Source organism: Sceloporus occidentalis, unplaced genomic scaffold (genome assembly GCF_023333645.1).
Source record: "Sceloporus occidentalis isolate IW3139 unplaced genomic scaffold, rSceOcc1.0.p SCAF_6, whole genome shotgun sequence".
Taxonomy (NCBI): Eukaryota; Metazoa; Chordata; class Lepidosauria; order Squamata; family Phrynosomatidae; genus Sceloporus; species Sceloporus occidentalis.
Window position 1 is genome coordinate 97,627,996 of NW_028316986.1, and position 15,517 is coordinate 97,643,512.

The 15,517-nt window shown below is 38.7% G+C and overlaps 1 protein-coding gene across 18 annotated transcripts in view; it reads left to right on the plus strand.

Annotated features, from left to right (window-relative positions):
• The window catches only part of TRDN (triadin), a 256,474-nt gene that overhangs the window by 216,005 nt on the left and 24,952 nt on the right, over window positions 1-15,517 (plus strand). For 17 of the 18 annotated variants that reach the window (XM_089530463.1, XM_089530465.1, XM_089530466.1 and 14 more), the window contains 2 exons: window positions 9,816-9,863; window positions 11,730-11,750. In XM_089530463.1, coding sequence (XP_089386589.1) covers window positions 9,816-9,863; window positions 11,730-11,750 — 69 coding nt within the window. Of the gene's footprint in view, window positions 1-9,815; window positions 9,864-11,729; window positions 11,751-13,114; window positions 13,247-15,517 lie in introns of those variants that run through there. The other variant, XM_089530467.1, reaches the window with a different exon arrangement.

The following is a 15,517-nucleotide window of genomic DNA, read 5'->3' on the forward strand; positions in this document are numbered from 1 at the left end:
ATGCAGCAGAGCTGTGAGTGCTGCTATTTTCTCACTATACAAGTACATGATATGCTCAGTATAGCCCTAATTCTGTATGTTCCTGTCAGTTTCATCTTGCTGCCACTCTTGATAAGTACCTGCAAATTTGTGACCCACCAACCAGAATAACAATTCTGGCTGGATGTTTGTTTCTGTCTGCTTGTCTTTCTGCCTTCCAAGCCTCTTCTACTAAATCTACATGATTTAGGACAGTGTTGGTAATCTCTGTTTGGCATTGTGAATCATATTGTATAAGTTAGTACTACTTGGTGGGGGGAAATGGCTGCTGATTTTAGAAATACAGGTTGAGCATCCCAAATTGGGAAATCTGAAATCCTGCAATAACTAAAACACTTTGCTGCCAGCCACCCATTTCCCGCTTCAAGGTGATGGCTGTAGCACTCCTGCTTGTTTGTCTCTTGGATCCTCAGTCTCTCTCCAACCTCAGTTCTCATACACAAGTAAAGACCGAATGAAGCTGGAGAGACTGAGAATCTGAAATGATGGGAATCCAAGCATAGTGCTCAGTATGAATCTGTGCCTCTGCCATTTCACAAATCTTTGTGTCTGTCTTCAAACTTGCCAATACAGTACAGTTATGTACTATGCTACTTGTGTGCTACAAGATCTGAAACAATATCAACTACAAAATGTTTTTGCTCCCAAGGAGTTTGGATAAGGGATACTCAAATAGAAATAAACTGGTGGGGACCATAGTAACAAATTGGAAACATTAAACAACTAAAAAGTCATGAAATACACCATTGGAATACCTGAGCCTATAAAATTTACTTTTTTGTACTACTTATCTCATATTTCTCCAAACAGTATAGTCAGTGGTTATGTGACTGGGTGTTTTGAGAGTTACAGTCCAAATCAGAAAATAAAATAACTTTTCTAAGCTAACACCAAATTAGGGGGAATAGCTAATACCCCAGAGGACAGGATCAAGATTCAAAATGACCTGAATAGACTAGAAAGCTGGGCCAAAGCTAACAAAATGAAATTCAACACAGAGAAATGTAAGGTATTGCACTTAGGGCGGAAAAATAAAATGCACAGATATAGGATGGGTGACACCTGGCTGAATGAAACTACATGTGAAAGGGATCTAGGAGTCCAAGTAGACCACAAGTTGAACATGAGTGAACAGTGTGATGCGGCAGCTAAAAAGGCCAATGCTATTTTAGGCTGCATCAATAGAAGTATAGTGTCTAGATCAAGAGAAGTAATAGTGCCACTGTATTCTGCTCTGGTCAGGCCCCACCTAGAATATTGTGTCCAGTTCTGGGCACCACAATTCAGAAAGGACATTGAGAAACTGGAGCGTGTCCAAAGGAGGGCGACAAAAATGGTGAAGGGTCTGGAAACCATGCCCTATGAGGAACGACTTAGGGAGCTGGGGATGTTTAGCCTGGAGAAAAGAAGGTTAAGAGGTGATATGATAGCCCTGTTTAAATATTTGAAAGGATGTCATATTGAAGAGGGAGCAAGCTTGTTTTCTGCTGCTCCAGAGAACAGGACCCGGAACAATGGATGCAAGCTACAGGAAAAGAGATTCCACCTGAACATTAGGAGGAACTTCCTGACAGTAAGGGCTGTTCGACAGTGGAATGCACTCCCTCGGAGGGTGATAGAGTCTCCTTCCTTGGAGGTCTTTAAACAGAGGCTGGATGGCCATCTGTCAGGGATGCTTTGAATTGGATTTCCTGCATGGCAGGGGGTTGGACTGGATGGCCCTAGTGGTCTCTTCCAACTCTACGATTCTATGATTCTATGATTCTATGACAAGCTCTGGAAATAAGTGTCTTCTCAGTATAATCATACAAGATGCTTAAGGGATATTTCTCTCTCTTTTTTCCATTGAGAAAACTGTGTATAGTCATAGATAATAAATATATTATTATTATTATTATTATTATTATTATTATTATTATTATTAATCCTGCTTTCCCTCAAAATGGGACACAGAGAGGCTTACAATTTAAAAGGACTCTACAATTAAAAACATACAAAAGAGAGCATTTTAACTAAGAATTTTAACTATTACAATATTAAAACAGATCGCTTGTTAAAAAAATAAACTACAGTTAAAAATATAAAAAGTACACTATAAAACTATAAAATCTCAAATAACGTCAGTGTGACAGTGAAAGTAGAAAAATTCAGTTGGCATCTGTCAAGCACTGCAGTATGTAAAACAGCTGCTTCTTTATATCCTGGGCAGTGTCCAAACTGACAGTTACATACACAGTTGCGCAGTGGAGCTGAGCATGCAGTTTCCACTACATGACGATCTTTCAGGTCAACCAACCATTAAAAAGGAAAAATAAGAGAAATCCTGCAAAGAATTAAAAGAAGGAATCTAGAGGAATAGAAATGGCTTCCCCACATCAGCTATATATAATACAATAACTTTTACTTTTAGAACTATATTTTTTAAACCTAATTTTGCTCTCCTAAACTGGTGACATGGAACAAAAATGCTTATTTTATGTGGCTTGTTTATACCATTTCCTTTTCCCACACTCACACACACCCATTGCAGTAGCGAACACATGACATTTTCAAGACCAACAATCACATTTGGGGCCCTTTCACACCACACAATGACATTGCTGTGAGTCTGCTTTAACTGCCATGGTTCAGTTTTAAGAGGAGCATTTAGAATTCTCAGCCAGAGAGCTGTCATACATTAACATCTAAAGATCCCAGGAATCCATAGGATGCAGCCATGGCAATTATAGTGGAATTGTAGTTCTATAACTGTACTGTGAAAGAGTCCCTAGTCTTTGTTGCAGAGCTGGAAAGACAGACATAATAATAATAATAATAATAATAATAATACGTTTATTTATAAACTGCTATTCCAATTAGATCATAGCGGTGTACAAAAAAGATCAATACACAGAGCAACACAAAATACAATAAACAATATACAATACATAGTTAAAACCACTAAAACATTACACATTAAAACCACTAAAACAAGACCAGGCCAGCTAAAATACTTGAAGATATTGCACATTATAGGGGAAGGATCGCATTAACAAGGGACATCGGGGAAGGCATGGTGAAATAAAAAGGTCTTCAATCTCTTTTTAAACAGGTCTAGGGAGGTGGCGGCATGGAGTTCCTCGGGAAGGGTGTTCCAGATCCCAGGTGCCGAGATAGAAAAAGCTCTCTGTGAGGTTGACACATATTTAGACGAAGGGATCCTCAGCAAATTCTTCCCAGATGACCGGAGTGTGCGGGGTGGACTATATGGGGAAAGGCAGTCCTCCAAGTACCCTGGGCCCAAGCCATTTAGGGCTTTATAGGTGATAACCAACACCTTGTATTGTGCCCGGACATGCATGCAAACACATACATTATGAGTAGGCATCAGGGAATTTCAAACTGCCAGAATTTCCTACTAATACCCAGGGACTGGTGTGTCTGTGTAAGTAGAGAGAAAGGTGTAGGTGAAATCCTACCCCAGGGGTTCCCAAACTTTGATCCTTCAGACATTTTGAACTTCAAGACCTGTACAGATGGCCTGAAAGGCTGGCCTGTGGGCAGAGTCAGGATGCAGCCTCCTGACGCTGGATGCCTTTACTCCACTCCCGGGGCATCATGATGCCGCACACCATTCCAGATGGCGTGCAGCATTATGGAGCACCTCCAGCACTGCATTCAGATGATGCAGCACCAAAGGGACACCATACAGCCACACTGCCACGGCTTTTTGTGGCTTCTTTTTGTGCCTTCCAGAGGCCAAATCAGGGCCATGGCATGAGGTTGCCGTGGCCCCAATCTGGCCAGGTAAGGGCCGGTCTGTATAGCTCATTCAGTTCTTAAAATGTTTGACTTCAAAAACCAAAACTTCTTTCATGGGTGGCTGAGACAATGATACCTTTGCTTCCTGATAGTTCAATGTATGCAAACTTTCGGGCTTGACAGACCACCCCAAAAGGGTGGGCTAGAGGCACCCGTTTTTGCCCCTGAGGGATGCCGCAGCAGCCAAACTACACGGCCTCCCTCCACACCAAAAAGAACCTGCTAAAAGCAAATACTTTTTGGCACACGTGGCAGATGCCATGAGTGCGCCAATGGTGCACTGTAATGTGTCAAATGACATAAGCGTGGTGCTGTGATGTGGGGACTTCACTGGGCTTGCATCATCATGGCGGCCCCCATGTAGACAGAAGGCCACCATGATGGCGCTGCTGCTGCGCACTAGGGCCTGGGACCATGAAGTCGCTCCGCAATCCCAATCCCTAAAATTGGCTCCAGACTGCTGCTTTTTGGCAGTCTGTATGGGGCCTTTGTTTCATGCACAAAACTATTTTAAAATGTTGTATAAAATTATCTTTAGGGTACATGTATGAGATATATATGAAACATAAACGAATATTATGTTTAGATTTGGGTCCCATCTTCAAGATACCTCATTATGTACATATGTATATGCAAATATGCATATATGCAAATATAGGTATTCCATAATAATAATAATAATAATACTCAAAATACTTCTGGTTCCAAACATTTCAGATAAAGGAAACTCAGTTGCATCAAAAAGAACCGATCTGGCTAAGAAAGAAAACCATTTTCAACTCCTGATGAAAACTGCTGTGAATTAAATAAATTGCTCATTTCCAAATAATCAGGTTTCATTGTACTGTGAAACCTTGTCTCATTAGATTATCTGAATACATAAGTTTTGTATTATGAGTTATTTGTGCTGCACCATAACACAATACTACTAGATATGCAATGTTAGAATATGTTTTCATATCTAGATGCATTTGGAAACACAGGTTTGAAATTATTCAGTTCAAATGTATCTAACCTGCTGTTTCAGTTGTGACTTGGAGACCTTAACATAGGAGGGAAAGTTAAGATAGGAGATAACTGATTGTACTGTTAAAGCAAGTGGAAATTCTGCTTTCTTAATAGGTTCTTCCTACAGCAATGTTGGGTTACAATAAAGACCTTTACTTAGAAGTAAGTCCCATTGTATTTAATAGGGCCTATTAGGAAAGCTTAGTGTATATCTATCTGTTATGTTAGACGCTGTTAGTGATTATGATTTATTTGTAGTAGGATGTGATGGTGGATATTGTATTTGTTGTGTTATGTCATTATGACTATGTATGTTTGTCTTTTATTTAAAAAAAAGTAAATTACTTATGGCTTTAACATATACAGGTAAATGCACTCTTATGTACACCTGCTGCTGCTGTTTGCTTTGCTTAAACAGAGCTGTTTATCTTATCAGTGGTCCTTATTAACCAGATTAAAAGCACTTGTTTGCCATTCCTAACTGTCAATACATTACCATTCCCAGCAATCAATTAACCTGAAATCCATCTTCTTGACTGTTACAGGCATCAATATGGTGTTTACCTATATTGGAATGGACATTTTTGAAGCCCAGTTGCCTCCATCATATAGATTTGTATAGCTCTGTTTGGGGAGTGGGGAAGTCTATTGTTCATACTTTGCAGGTTTTGGCTCTTCAGAGCTTAAGAGAACAGAAACATTACATTTCTTTAGCCCATTAAGGTGATTAACAGAAGCTTTAAATAACTTTATCTTCTTTTACATATCCCCTCTTTACAGAAATAAGCTTTAGCGCATATGAAATAATTGTTAGTTTTTTAGTTTCTGTTAGAGTAAACTATTTCTGGAATGCTTATCTGGATTATTTAAATAATGGTATACTCATTTTCTGTTCTATAAAATTATAAATATATCCAGCCTCCTCAAATTCTTCTACTGGTTTTGAGTGATTAAAGATAGGAGAGTTATGAATGTTTCAGGTGTGAGCATCATCAGGGTCCAAGAACACTGTTTTACCAGTTTTGGCTGGTTCACCATCTGTGGTCTTATCTACAGAAGGCACCTCTCTTCTTAGTGGACTTGTCTTGGTTTCATCTCTACTGAACTGTTGTAATGAACAATACATGGAGATGAGTTAAAGATCAGCTGAAGTCTTCATTTGGTGAAGAACATGGCACTAAAAATGCTTCTTGGAGCTATGTATTTATTGTGGAGTCTCTTTTCTTGGGGGTCTAAACAGAGGGTGGATTGCCATCTGTCGAGTATGCTTTGATTATGATTTCCTGCCTGGCAGGGGGTTGGACTGGATGGCCCTTGTGGTCTCTTCCAATTCTATGAGTCTATGATTATATGTGTTGATATTAATCTTTAAAGCCCTAAATAGTTTGGGACTAGAAATAGCAATAGCAAGTACATTTCTATACCACTTATCAGTGCACTTAAGCACTCACTAAGTGATTTACAATGTGTAAGCTAATTGCCCCCATAGAGCTCGGAAGGATGCAACCTTGGAAGGATGTAAACCTATGTCAAGCCTCAGCCTATGGCTGGTATTGAACTCACAACCTTATGGTTTGTGAGTGAGTGGCTCCAGCACAGACATTTAACCACTGCAACTAGGGCAAGTGAATGACTGCTTTCATTCATGTCTGTGAGTCTTTAGATTTGTATTTGAAGCTCAGTTCTCTGGTCCAATAATGAAAGCAGTTAAACTGGTGAGCAGAAGCAGCACATGGACTGAATGAGGAGCATGGGAAACTCTCCCCAAAGTGGTGGGAGAGGACCCATCTCCTACTTGATTCAGAAATCAGCAGAGTGGTGATTACCAGCAATGTTGCCCCCACATGGCTGGAAACGTCACCCAAAAAAAATTGCCCCTTTATGCAAACCCATGCCCAAATAAAATTGCCTCCCTCATCTTATTGGTCGGGAGACTGGATGACACACAGCCAAAACTCCATTTGTGGTGTGAACAGACTGGATGACATCTGGCCTGTTCAGCACTAGAAACGGGGTATACCCTGCTTAACATGCCTTAAAATAACTACCTGTTTACTCCAGATCTTCCCAGAAGATCCGGAGCCCTCCATACAACACAGAGTTCCAGTGTGCTTTTCCATGCAACCGCTGCCTCTGCTGTCCACTTGCTCTAAGGTCAGAATGAGGTACCCTGCCACTGGGCACCTTGTTCTGACGTCAAACTGAAATGATGCTTCAGGCGGCACAGTGGGACACTTATGCAAACAACTGCCCAGTGCAGCAATGGAGGACTAGGGTAATGGAAGAAGGCTGAGGCAGTTCCAGACCCAAGATACTCCAGGCTGCTCCTGGACTATCTGGCCAGTGCAGAGAAGACTATAATGCCCTTTTATAGCCCCAAAGCTGACTTTGGGTTGATTTGTAGTGCGGTTAGCTATTTTAACTGCTGCTGTTTGAATACTTCATGTTTGCTCCTGCTATTTTATGTTGGGGTTTTTTGTCTGGTTTATTGATGTGTATGCTATCTTACTCTTTCCTATTTGAATATAATAATAATAATAATAATTATTATTATTATTATTATTATTATTATTTATATTTTCCGCTTCTCCCTTTGGGAGATGTTGTGTGATGTTGTAATATTTTAATTTTCAGTGTTGCTGTACTTGTGTGATCTTATGTTATTTTATCAACCATTTTAAAAACCTCTTTGAAAGAATAACTTTCTGCATGATGTAGGCCTTCTTCCAGCACACTCTGTTTTTGAAGCAACAGACAAAATCAAATGGTATTATAATATAAAACTAACCAAGAAAGAAAATCACAGTATAGTATAGTATAGTATAGTATAGTATAGTATAGTATAGTAACAAATAATTTTACAATATTCCAAGAAAACCCCATGATAGGGTTACCTTAGGGCTGCCATAAGTCAAACATGGTATGGAGGCACAGAACAACAAACAAAGATTGTAACATAAACACCACCTAACAAACATCTAAACTAGTATGCAGAACTAGTATTTAGCAAAGATCATTTAAAATACCTTTCATCCCCACATAAAAATAACCATAGAGTGCAACAACCATGCATCTTAAATATACTCTAAAAGCAGCAAAACAAAATAAAGAAAATAATTATAGTTAAAAGCCATTTGAAAAACAATGTGAAAACCTGAGAACCCAATGCTGGCGCCATTGGTAGAGCCCTAAAGTGGAATTACTGTATATATTCATGTATAAGTCTATAAATTTTAGTCAAAAAATTGACCTCAAAAACCTAAGTCGACTTATCCATGGGTCAATGTAAATAGTATACCTTAACTCTTTTTAAAAAGGGAACCATCCCCTTGGTGATAGGCAAGAGTGCAATCCATCTTGGAAGCATGGACCTCCCTCTACTCTCTCTTTCATCAGCCTTAAGAATGAGCACAAAGAGTTATGCCTGCCATAATGTTGTAGGTTCTTTGGCATTGTTTTCCTATGCTTCATGATTGAGATTCTTTGTTGCATGCCCCTAAGTTTTACCCTTGACTTATCCAAGAGTCATGTCAAAATCTGTAATTTTGCCCCCCAAACCTGTCCTCAACTTATACATGAGGTTGACTTATAGTCAAGTATCTGTGGTACATAAAACTACAGCTCCCACAAAAAGGCCATGTCCTAGTGCACACCAGTCTAACCAAACCTATTTTTTTTATCGCAGAGAACAAGAGCTATCATTTGTATCTAGAAATGCACTGGCTAGCAGTGCTGTTGGTCTAGTAGTGGTTTTAGATGTTCTGGTCCCCTGCAAGTGTTCAAAGGTTTCATTCTGTGCCAACTGTAGTTTCCTCTTTTTTTTCAGTGGCTGTGTCATATAGAGCACATTGCAGTTATCTACTCTAGTTATGGCTAGTGTGTGCATGACTGAGGAAAAACCTGCTTCTTTTAGCAGAATTCCAGAGGTTTCTGTATATGTGAACACTGGGGTTTATTTGTGTCCTCTCCTTTTGGCATCAGCTCTTCATGCTCCATTGGTTGCTTTCTCTAGGTTTTGGAAGTGGTGGCCTCTCCTGCAGTTTAGGGTGTTTGTTCTGGAAAGAGAAACCAACTCGGACAATATTGAAGCCAATTTGTTCTTTCTTACAATATACCTTTTTTTCCTAATCACAGAGGAAAAGTCACAGCCATACCAATATCTTCTCTTCTAATGGTGTTCTAATGGCTGGGAACTGCATTGCACTAACATCTGGAGGTCCACACAATTTCTAACCCTGATTTAACTGGCCAGCAATAAGTCTTGTAGCACATTAAAGACTAAAACAATATTTAAGGTGCTACAAGAATCTTGCTTGCTTTTGTTTCAACATACTAACATGGCTGGCTCTCTGGAAACAATTTATGAGAATTAATATATAATTTGCACTAGTTGTCCTGATTTGGTAGGGACAGTCCTCGTTAATCCTCTGTCTTCCCAATATCTCGGCTGCCTTTAAACTAGTGGTTCCCAACATTTGGTCCTCCAGATTTTTTGAACATCATATCCCAGAACTTCTGACTGTTGGCCAAGCTCGCTAGGGCTTCTGGGAGCTGAAGTCCAAAACACCTGGAGGACCAAAATTTGGGAACCACTGGTTTAAACGATTCCAGTTTCCCTTCCCTCCTCCCATTTTCCTCCTTTGTCTTCAGATTACTATTGTTGCTCCAAAGTGAGTTTAAATGCAAAAGTGGTTTTCATCTGTGAAATGTTGGAGAGTGTTTAATTTATTGTGGACTTTCTACATAGGAAAAAGCCGACATGTGGCTTTCTCTGTGCTGATAGCCCAGGCCAACTTGTGAATGACAAAGGGACAATTCCAGGGCAGTGTCACTCTCAGTAATCAACCCTTTTTTTCATTATTCATACATGAATAAGGATGAAATGATTATAAGAATGAGCTATAAAGCCAAAGGTCAATTAAATTTATTATTATTATTGCTTATATTGTGCTGTTTCTGTCTTGTAGGACAAGATATTGTCAGGCATGACAAAGAAACTCCTCCCAAAAAAACAGGTACATGCTTAGTTTTCATTTCTCTTCCATTCCAAATGGCATTCATTTGCTATACAGACACAAAGAACAACATTATGATTATGCACAGTCACTTGGCAAAGTAGGAAACTAATGACAAATTCAGCAGAATAATGTGGCCGTGGGCACCTGGCATTAATCCTGTTCTCTATTTATGCCAAAACAAAACAAAACAAAAAACCAACCCCAAAAAACAGCTTACTCATGTACAAGGACAGAATTCTGCTTCTTCATCTCTCATCAAGTCAGTAATGACCTCCATCAAGAATTTTGAGTTGGTGTGATTGTTGGTTGTTCCACACCCAGAGTCTTTTTAAAAATAAACGATATAATTAAACAATTTAAAAATACCTCACTGAACAGCAAAGAAAGAAGAAACAATGAGAATGAACTACGAACTAATTAGGTGACTTAAAGCCGATCAAAAGAAAAACTCTTTTGGTGGAGGGAAATCAGATAGGAATCAACCAAACAAGACTTTCCAAAGGGATTGGTGTGTTTTTGCCAGAAAAGAGGCATTCACTTGGCTGTTGACAAAAGCAATTAAAGGGTGCCATGGATAAAATGCATCTAATATGATGAGTCTTTAACAAAATGGATGTGATGTACATTCTATTTCAGACAGTACTGTGTGCCAGACGGTGGTGCAACTATTGACTTTGGCTTTCAAAGTCCAATAGCAGCCTAGAAAGGCCCATAACAATGACTCAGAGAGAGGAGCAGGTGATCTGTTCAGCACTAAACAGTAAACCAGTGTAAGAACATGAACCCATCAAGGCTCATATTGCTGACTGAAGCATAACTTCAAAATATTTTTTAAAATAACTTTTTAGTCAAGGGATGATTGGCTGGGCACATGCGTGTTACAGGTACTCATTTGATACTTTTTATTTTTAAAATAATGTATCTTTTTTCTACAATAAAATGATATTTGTATATCGCATTTAACATCCAGGCAGAGAAGCAAACTGTATATTATTCCTGCAGTTATGAAAATGCTGATTTAACTCAGCAAAACTGCACTTCATTGTCATTTTTCACGCTTTCTTCTTAATACAGGTAGCAAAGGGGGGGGGGTTGTTATTGTTTTATTATCAGGGATATAGAAGCAATTCTAAATTGCTTCTTTATGATGATGGTAAAGGGAGAAGAGCAATGTTAGTAGGTATATAGCTACAAGGGTGGGTGAGCACAAATGAGGGCATTGCCTCCCATAAGGATTCTGCCCCCCCCCCCCAAAGAAATTTTCATTCAGTCCCTGCATTTCTAGCATTTCAGTAACCTTAAATTTTAGTTCAGGCATTAAAAGAAAAGGGACAGGCAAAGTTACCAAGGTAATGTAAACACGGTGAGTAAAATGTCCGAGATTTTCAGTGTCTCACTTTCTAGAATGCTAAACATTTGAGGACCAGAGGAAAATGTCATTTTGAGGGGATGGCAATTCATATTTATGGGGTAATATCCTTATTTCACTTGCACACTTGTAGCTAAACCCCTGATTTAGCTGTGTGATTCACAAGTGGAATACACATGACAGATTAATATTGCCTCCTAAGGCAAGTAAATCCAGGGTCTAATTTTTTTTAGCTGCACAACTGCCACCAGACACTGTCAAATACTGTTGTTGTTGTTGTTGTTGTTGTGTGCTATGCAATGGCCAGAACTGAGCACAAAGATAGGAAAATAGGTACCTAGTAAATCCATGGAAAGGTAATAAATTTATTAGAAAACACAGCTTTGGCTATAGCTGCAGAAACCTGCCCAATAATTATAGTTTTAACATACAGTTCACAGTAAAGCTTATGTTAGCCTCAACATGTTTCTGCTATTTCCCCCCTTTTTTTCCAGCCAAATCCAAAGGAATTACAAGTATGTAATACATTATATTTATACCAATTGCAAGCCTGTTTTACAAGTGTGATGATGTAGATGTTTGGTTTTGTTACACATTAGTCATCCTCTGAAATAGTCGTGCAGACTCTTGCTACTTAACTACTTTACTTTACAATACTACCACTGTTCTGAAGTAGTCATGTGCATATATTGCTTCTTTTCAACTTTCAAAATCAAAATAGTTCCATGCAATTTGACATCTGTTGAGAGTTCTCTCAATATTTTACGTTACCTGAATCATTTGGAGCCAACTTATGGAACTTATACTTTTAATATTTTCCTATTTTAATATCTATCTATAATAAAATTTCCACAGTGTGATAGGGTTTTTCACTTTTTAAAAACTATATCGATTGAATTCAAAGATACAGCCATGTTACTATACACACACATACACACACACACACACACACACACCCTTCCTGAGCAGAATTATATATATATATATATATACACATATATATATATGCCATTGTATGCAAGAATGTAAATTCAAATTCAAACTGCTTTGTATATGGAAATGAAGTGGCAAGACCAGTTTGGCACTGGAAACTAGCCTGTAGGTGGGGAGAATAGATGGGTGTAGGATGCCCCCATGAGGACAGGGTTAGATAGTGTTGAGGTGTGTGTAGTGAGTCGGGAAGCCATTTGTTCATTCAGTTGCTGAGGGACTTTTGTCTGTGGATCAACTCCAATTCTGCTGTTTTTCTTTCCAATCTAACTGTGTAGTTCTTTTGTTCAAGGACCGCTCTTCTGAGGTCTGAGATGGAATGCCCAGGGAAATTAAAATGTTCTGCCACCAGCTCTACATACTAAAAACTATATTGCTGATTTTTCTCCAAAGGGTTTGGGCAAATGGGACCAAGGCTAAAACCTTCAGATGGCCATGAAACTCATTGTAACCTTGCCCCAATCACCACTTTCAGTCCAGCCTCCCTCACAGGCTTATTGTGAAGATAAAATGAGAAAATCCTGAACACCTTGTAGGAAGTAGGGGGATTTAAATGCAATAACACAGGAATTAGATTTAGAACTCTTGGATTAATTTCACTCTCCAGTGATGAAAGTATAGCTAATAAATATGCTTCATGGCCTTATGGAAAGTAATATTAAATAAAATAATAAGAATTGGACACATTGCAAAGTTAATGTAATTAAAAGGGGGTTGTGAGAGAAAATATAAGCTGTTGCTGTGTTCAGGTCAGAAAGGATGCCTTTTTAGGATTCATACAGAGTGTCCATGCATTAAGATACAGCATGTACCCATTAGTGAATTACTCTGCCACTGTTTGCTACTTGAAAGCCGAAAGGCTAATGAAAATGCCTGTTTGTGTCAATAGGTTCCTTGCCAAGTCCATGCAAGTGCTGACGTGTTATTCCCAGTATCGCCAGCAGGTGGTAGCAGTCCTTCTGCCTGTTTGTTTAGCAGTAATCTTACATTATTTAAACCCTACAATCTCCTTCTCCTTTCAGCCATGCCATCTACCACTTGGTTTTCCACAAAATCTAAAGAAATAAAATTGTCTGTTCTCCTGTGATCTGTCACTGGACTTTAATACAAATTTGCTGGTAGATCAGGCAATTTAACATATCCTTCCTGAGCAGAATTTACTATTCGGAGTTTAGCACACAAGGCTCAGAAAGCACAATTACAATAGGATAATAATGTTTTTGGCACATACTTATCTTTCCTATTGCTGCTTTGCATTTCAATTGTTGGTGGAGAGTATGTTTTCAATTATTGTTTTTCTCCATCAATGAAAAGGTATGCTCCACCAGTGATTTTAAAGCAAAACATCAACCAGAGACATTGTGTGATAAGTACATGCCAAAGATGCTGTTATCCTATTGTAACTGCATGTTACTAGCCTTGTGTGCTAAACTCCTTCATATCTCAAACACCATTGCACTAATAATTATAATTTGTTCAGACCTCCTAAGAGAAGCACATTGGGATTGTGCAAACAAATGGGTCCTAGGACAGATCAAGCCTGAACTCTCCCTGGATGCCAAGATTATCAAACTATGGCTGTTGTACTTTGGCCATATCATGAGAAGACATGACTCATTAGAAAAGACAATAATGCTAGGAAAGGTAGAAGACAGTAGAAAGAAAGGAAGACCGCAGCCAGATGGCAAGATTCAATCAGATGGGCCTGAATCTGCAGAATCTGAGCAAAAAGGTTGAGAATAGGGGGTCTTGGAGGTGTCCCATTCACAGGATCACCATAAATTGACATCGAATTGAAGGCAGTTAACAACTACAACAACCGGCTCATACCTTCTATACATTATATGAGAACTCACATACTTCTCATTCAGGATGAGTTATACTAAGACCTGTGTTCAAGATCAAGCCCACAGCATGAGGCATTTGCTATGAATAGGATGAGCAATAGCCACTGAAAGTGTGTGAGTACACAAACATAGAATTTACACCCCCATTGAATGGAGGCAGCAGTCAAGCTCAAGGGCAGGTTCCCTTCAATGCAATGGTTATTTCACATCCTGAAGCTTAAAAGGAGATTTCTTTAGACTGTTTACCAATTCTAAATGTACCAAGTTAATTAACTTTGAATTATAGTCTCTATGTAATCTTTGTGCTATATCATGCAAAGATAATAACATTACACTTAAAGGAAGCCTTAAATTATCTACACATTGATAATAATAGCAATCAAGGAAATTAATTGGCATTGCATTTTTAAAGTAATTAGTAGATCATCCTATTTCCATTTATCTTTAATTAATTGCCTGTGGCAAGAGATGATCATTTGGCAACAGCAGAGACTTTATTCACATTTTAAAAATAGTTAATACAAACTGATTGTTTTCTTATGTGCCTAAAATAGGAGGCAACATTTTTCTTATGAAACATTAATTACCTCATTATCATATAGATGCTGTTTTAGATGTCAAGAATATTTTGAATGGAAAATTTTAGCAAGGTAGTGATGGATTTCCAATAACCACTTCTAATACTTAAGTATTTTCCTAACAAACAACAGTATCTTCAGGGAACAAAATGGACATCAGAGTTTGACAGTGAAGATGTGGTTGATCTATTGTGAAACATTCCCCACGTTTATGTAGGCATGGACCCAAAAAAATTCTTGAACTACTTTCAGTACATGAGTTATGTGGGAGAGGGAGGCAGAATTCTTGAGAACAGGAGTTTATCAAGTGCTGGAGATAATACTTCAAATGTTATATAGAGATCTAGGCAAATAGCACAAGAACCCAACAGTGGGAGGGGGAAAACAAACATTAAAAGACAGATAGGGGGAATGGCCATGGTCTTAGATGTCTCTATACTAATGCAAAGAGCATGAGAAATAAACAGGATGAACTTGAACTCTTAGCACAGCAAAGCAAATATGACATTATAGGCATGACTGAAACCTGTTGGGATGCGTCTCATGATTAGAATGTATTAATAGAGAGATATAACCTATTTCAGAGAAATAAACCAAGCAGAAAGGAAGTGTATGTGTATGACTGTATACTTTAATAAAAATAAAATTATTTTTGTTGTTCTTCAGGTTGTTTTCTGAAGTGAATCTATTGCAGGGTTTTCTCAGCAAGATTTATTCAGAGGAGTGTACCCTTGCCTTCCTCTGAAGCCAAGAGAATGTGGTTTTCCCAAGACTATCCACTAGCTTTGGGGGGGGGGGGGGGGTTTCAGGCTATGTGGCCATGTTCTAGCAGAGTTGCTTCCTGACGTTTTGTCAGCATCTGTGGCT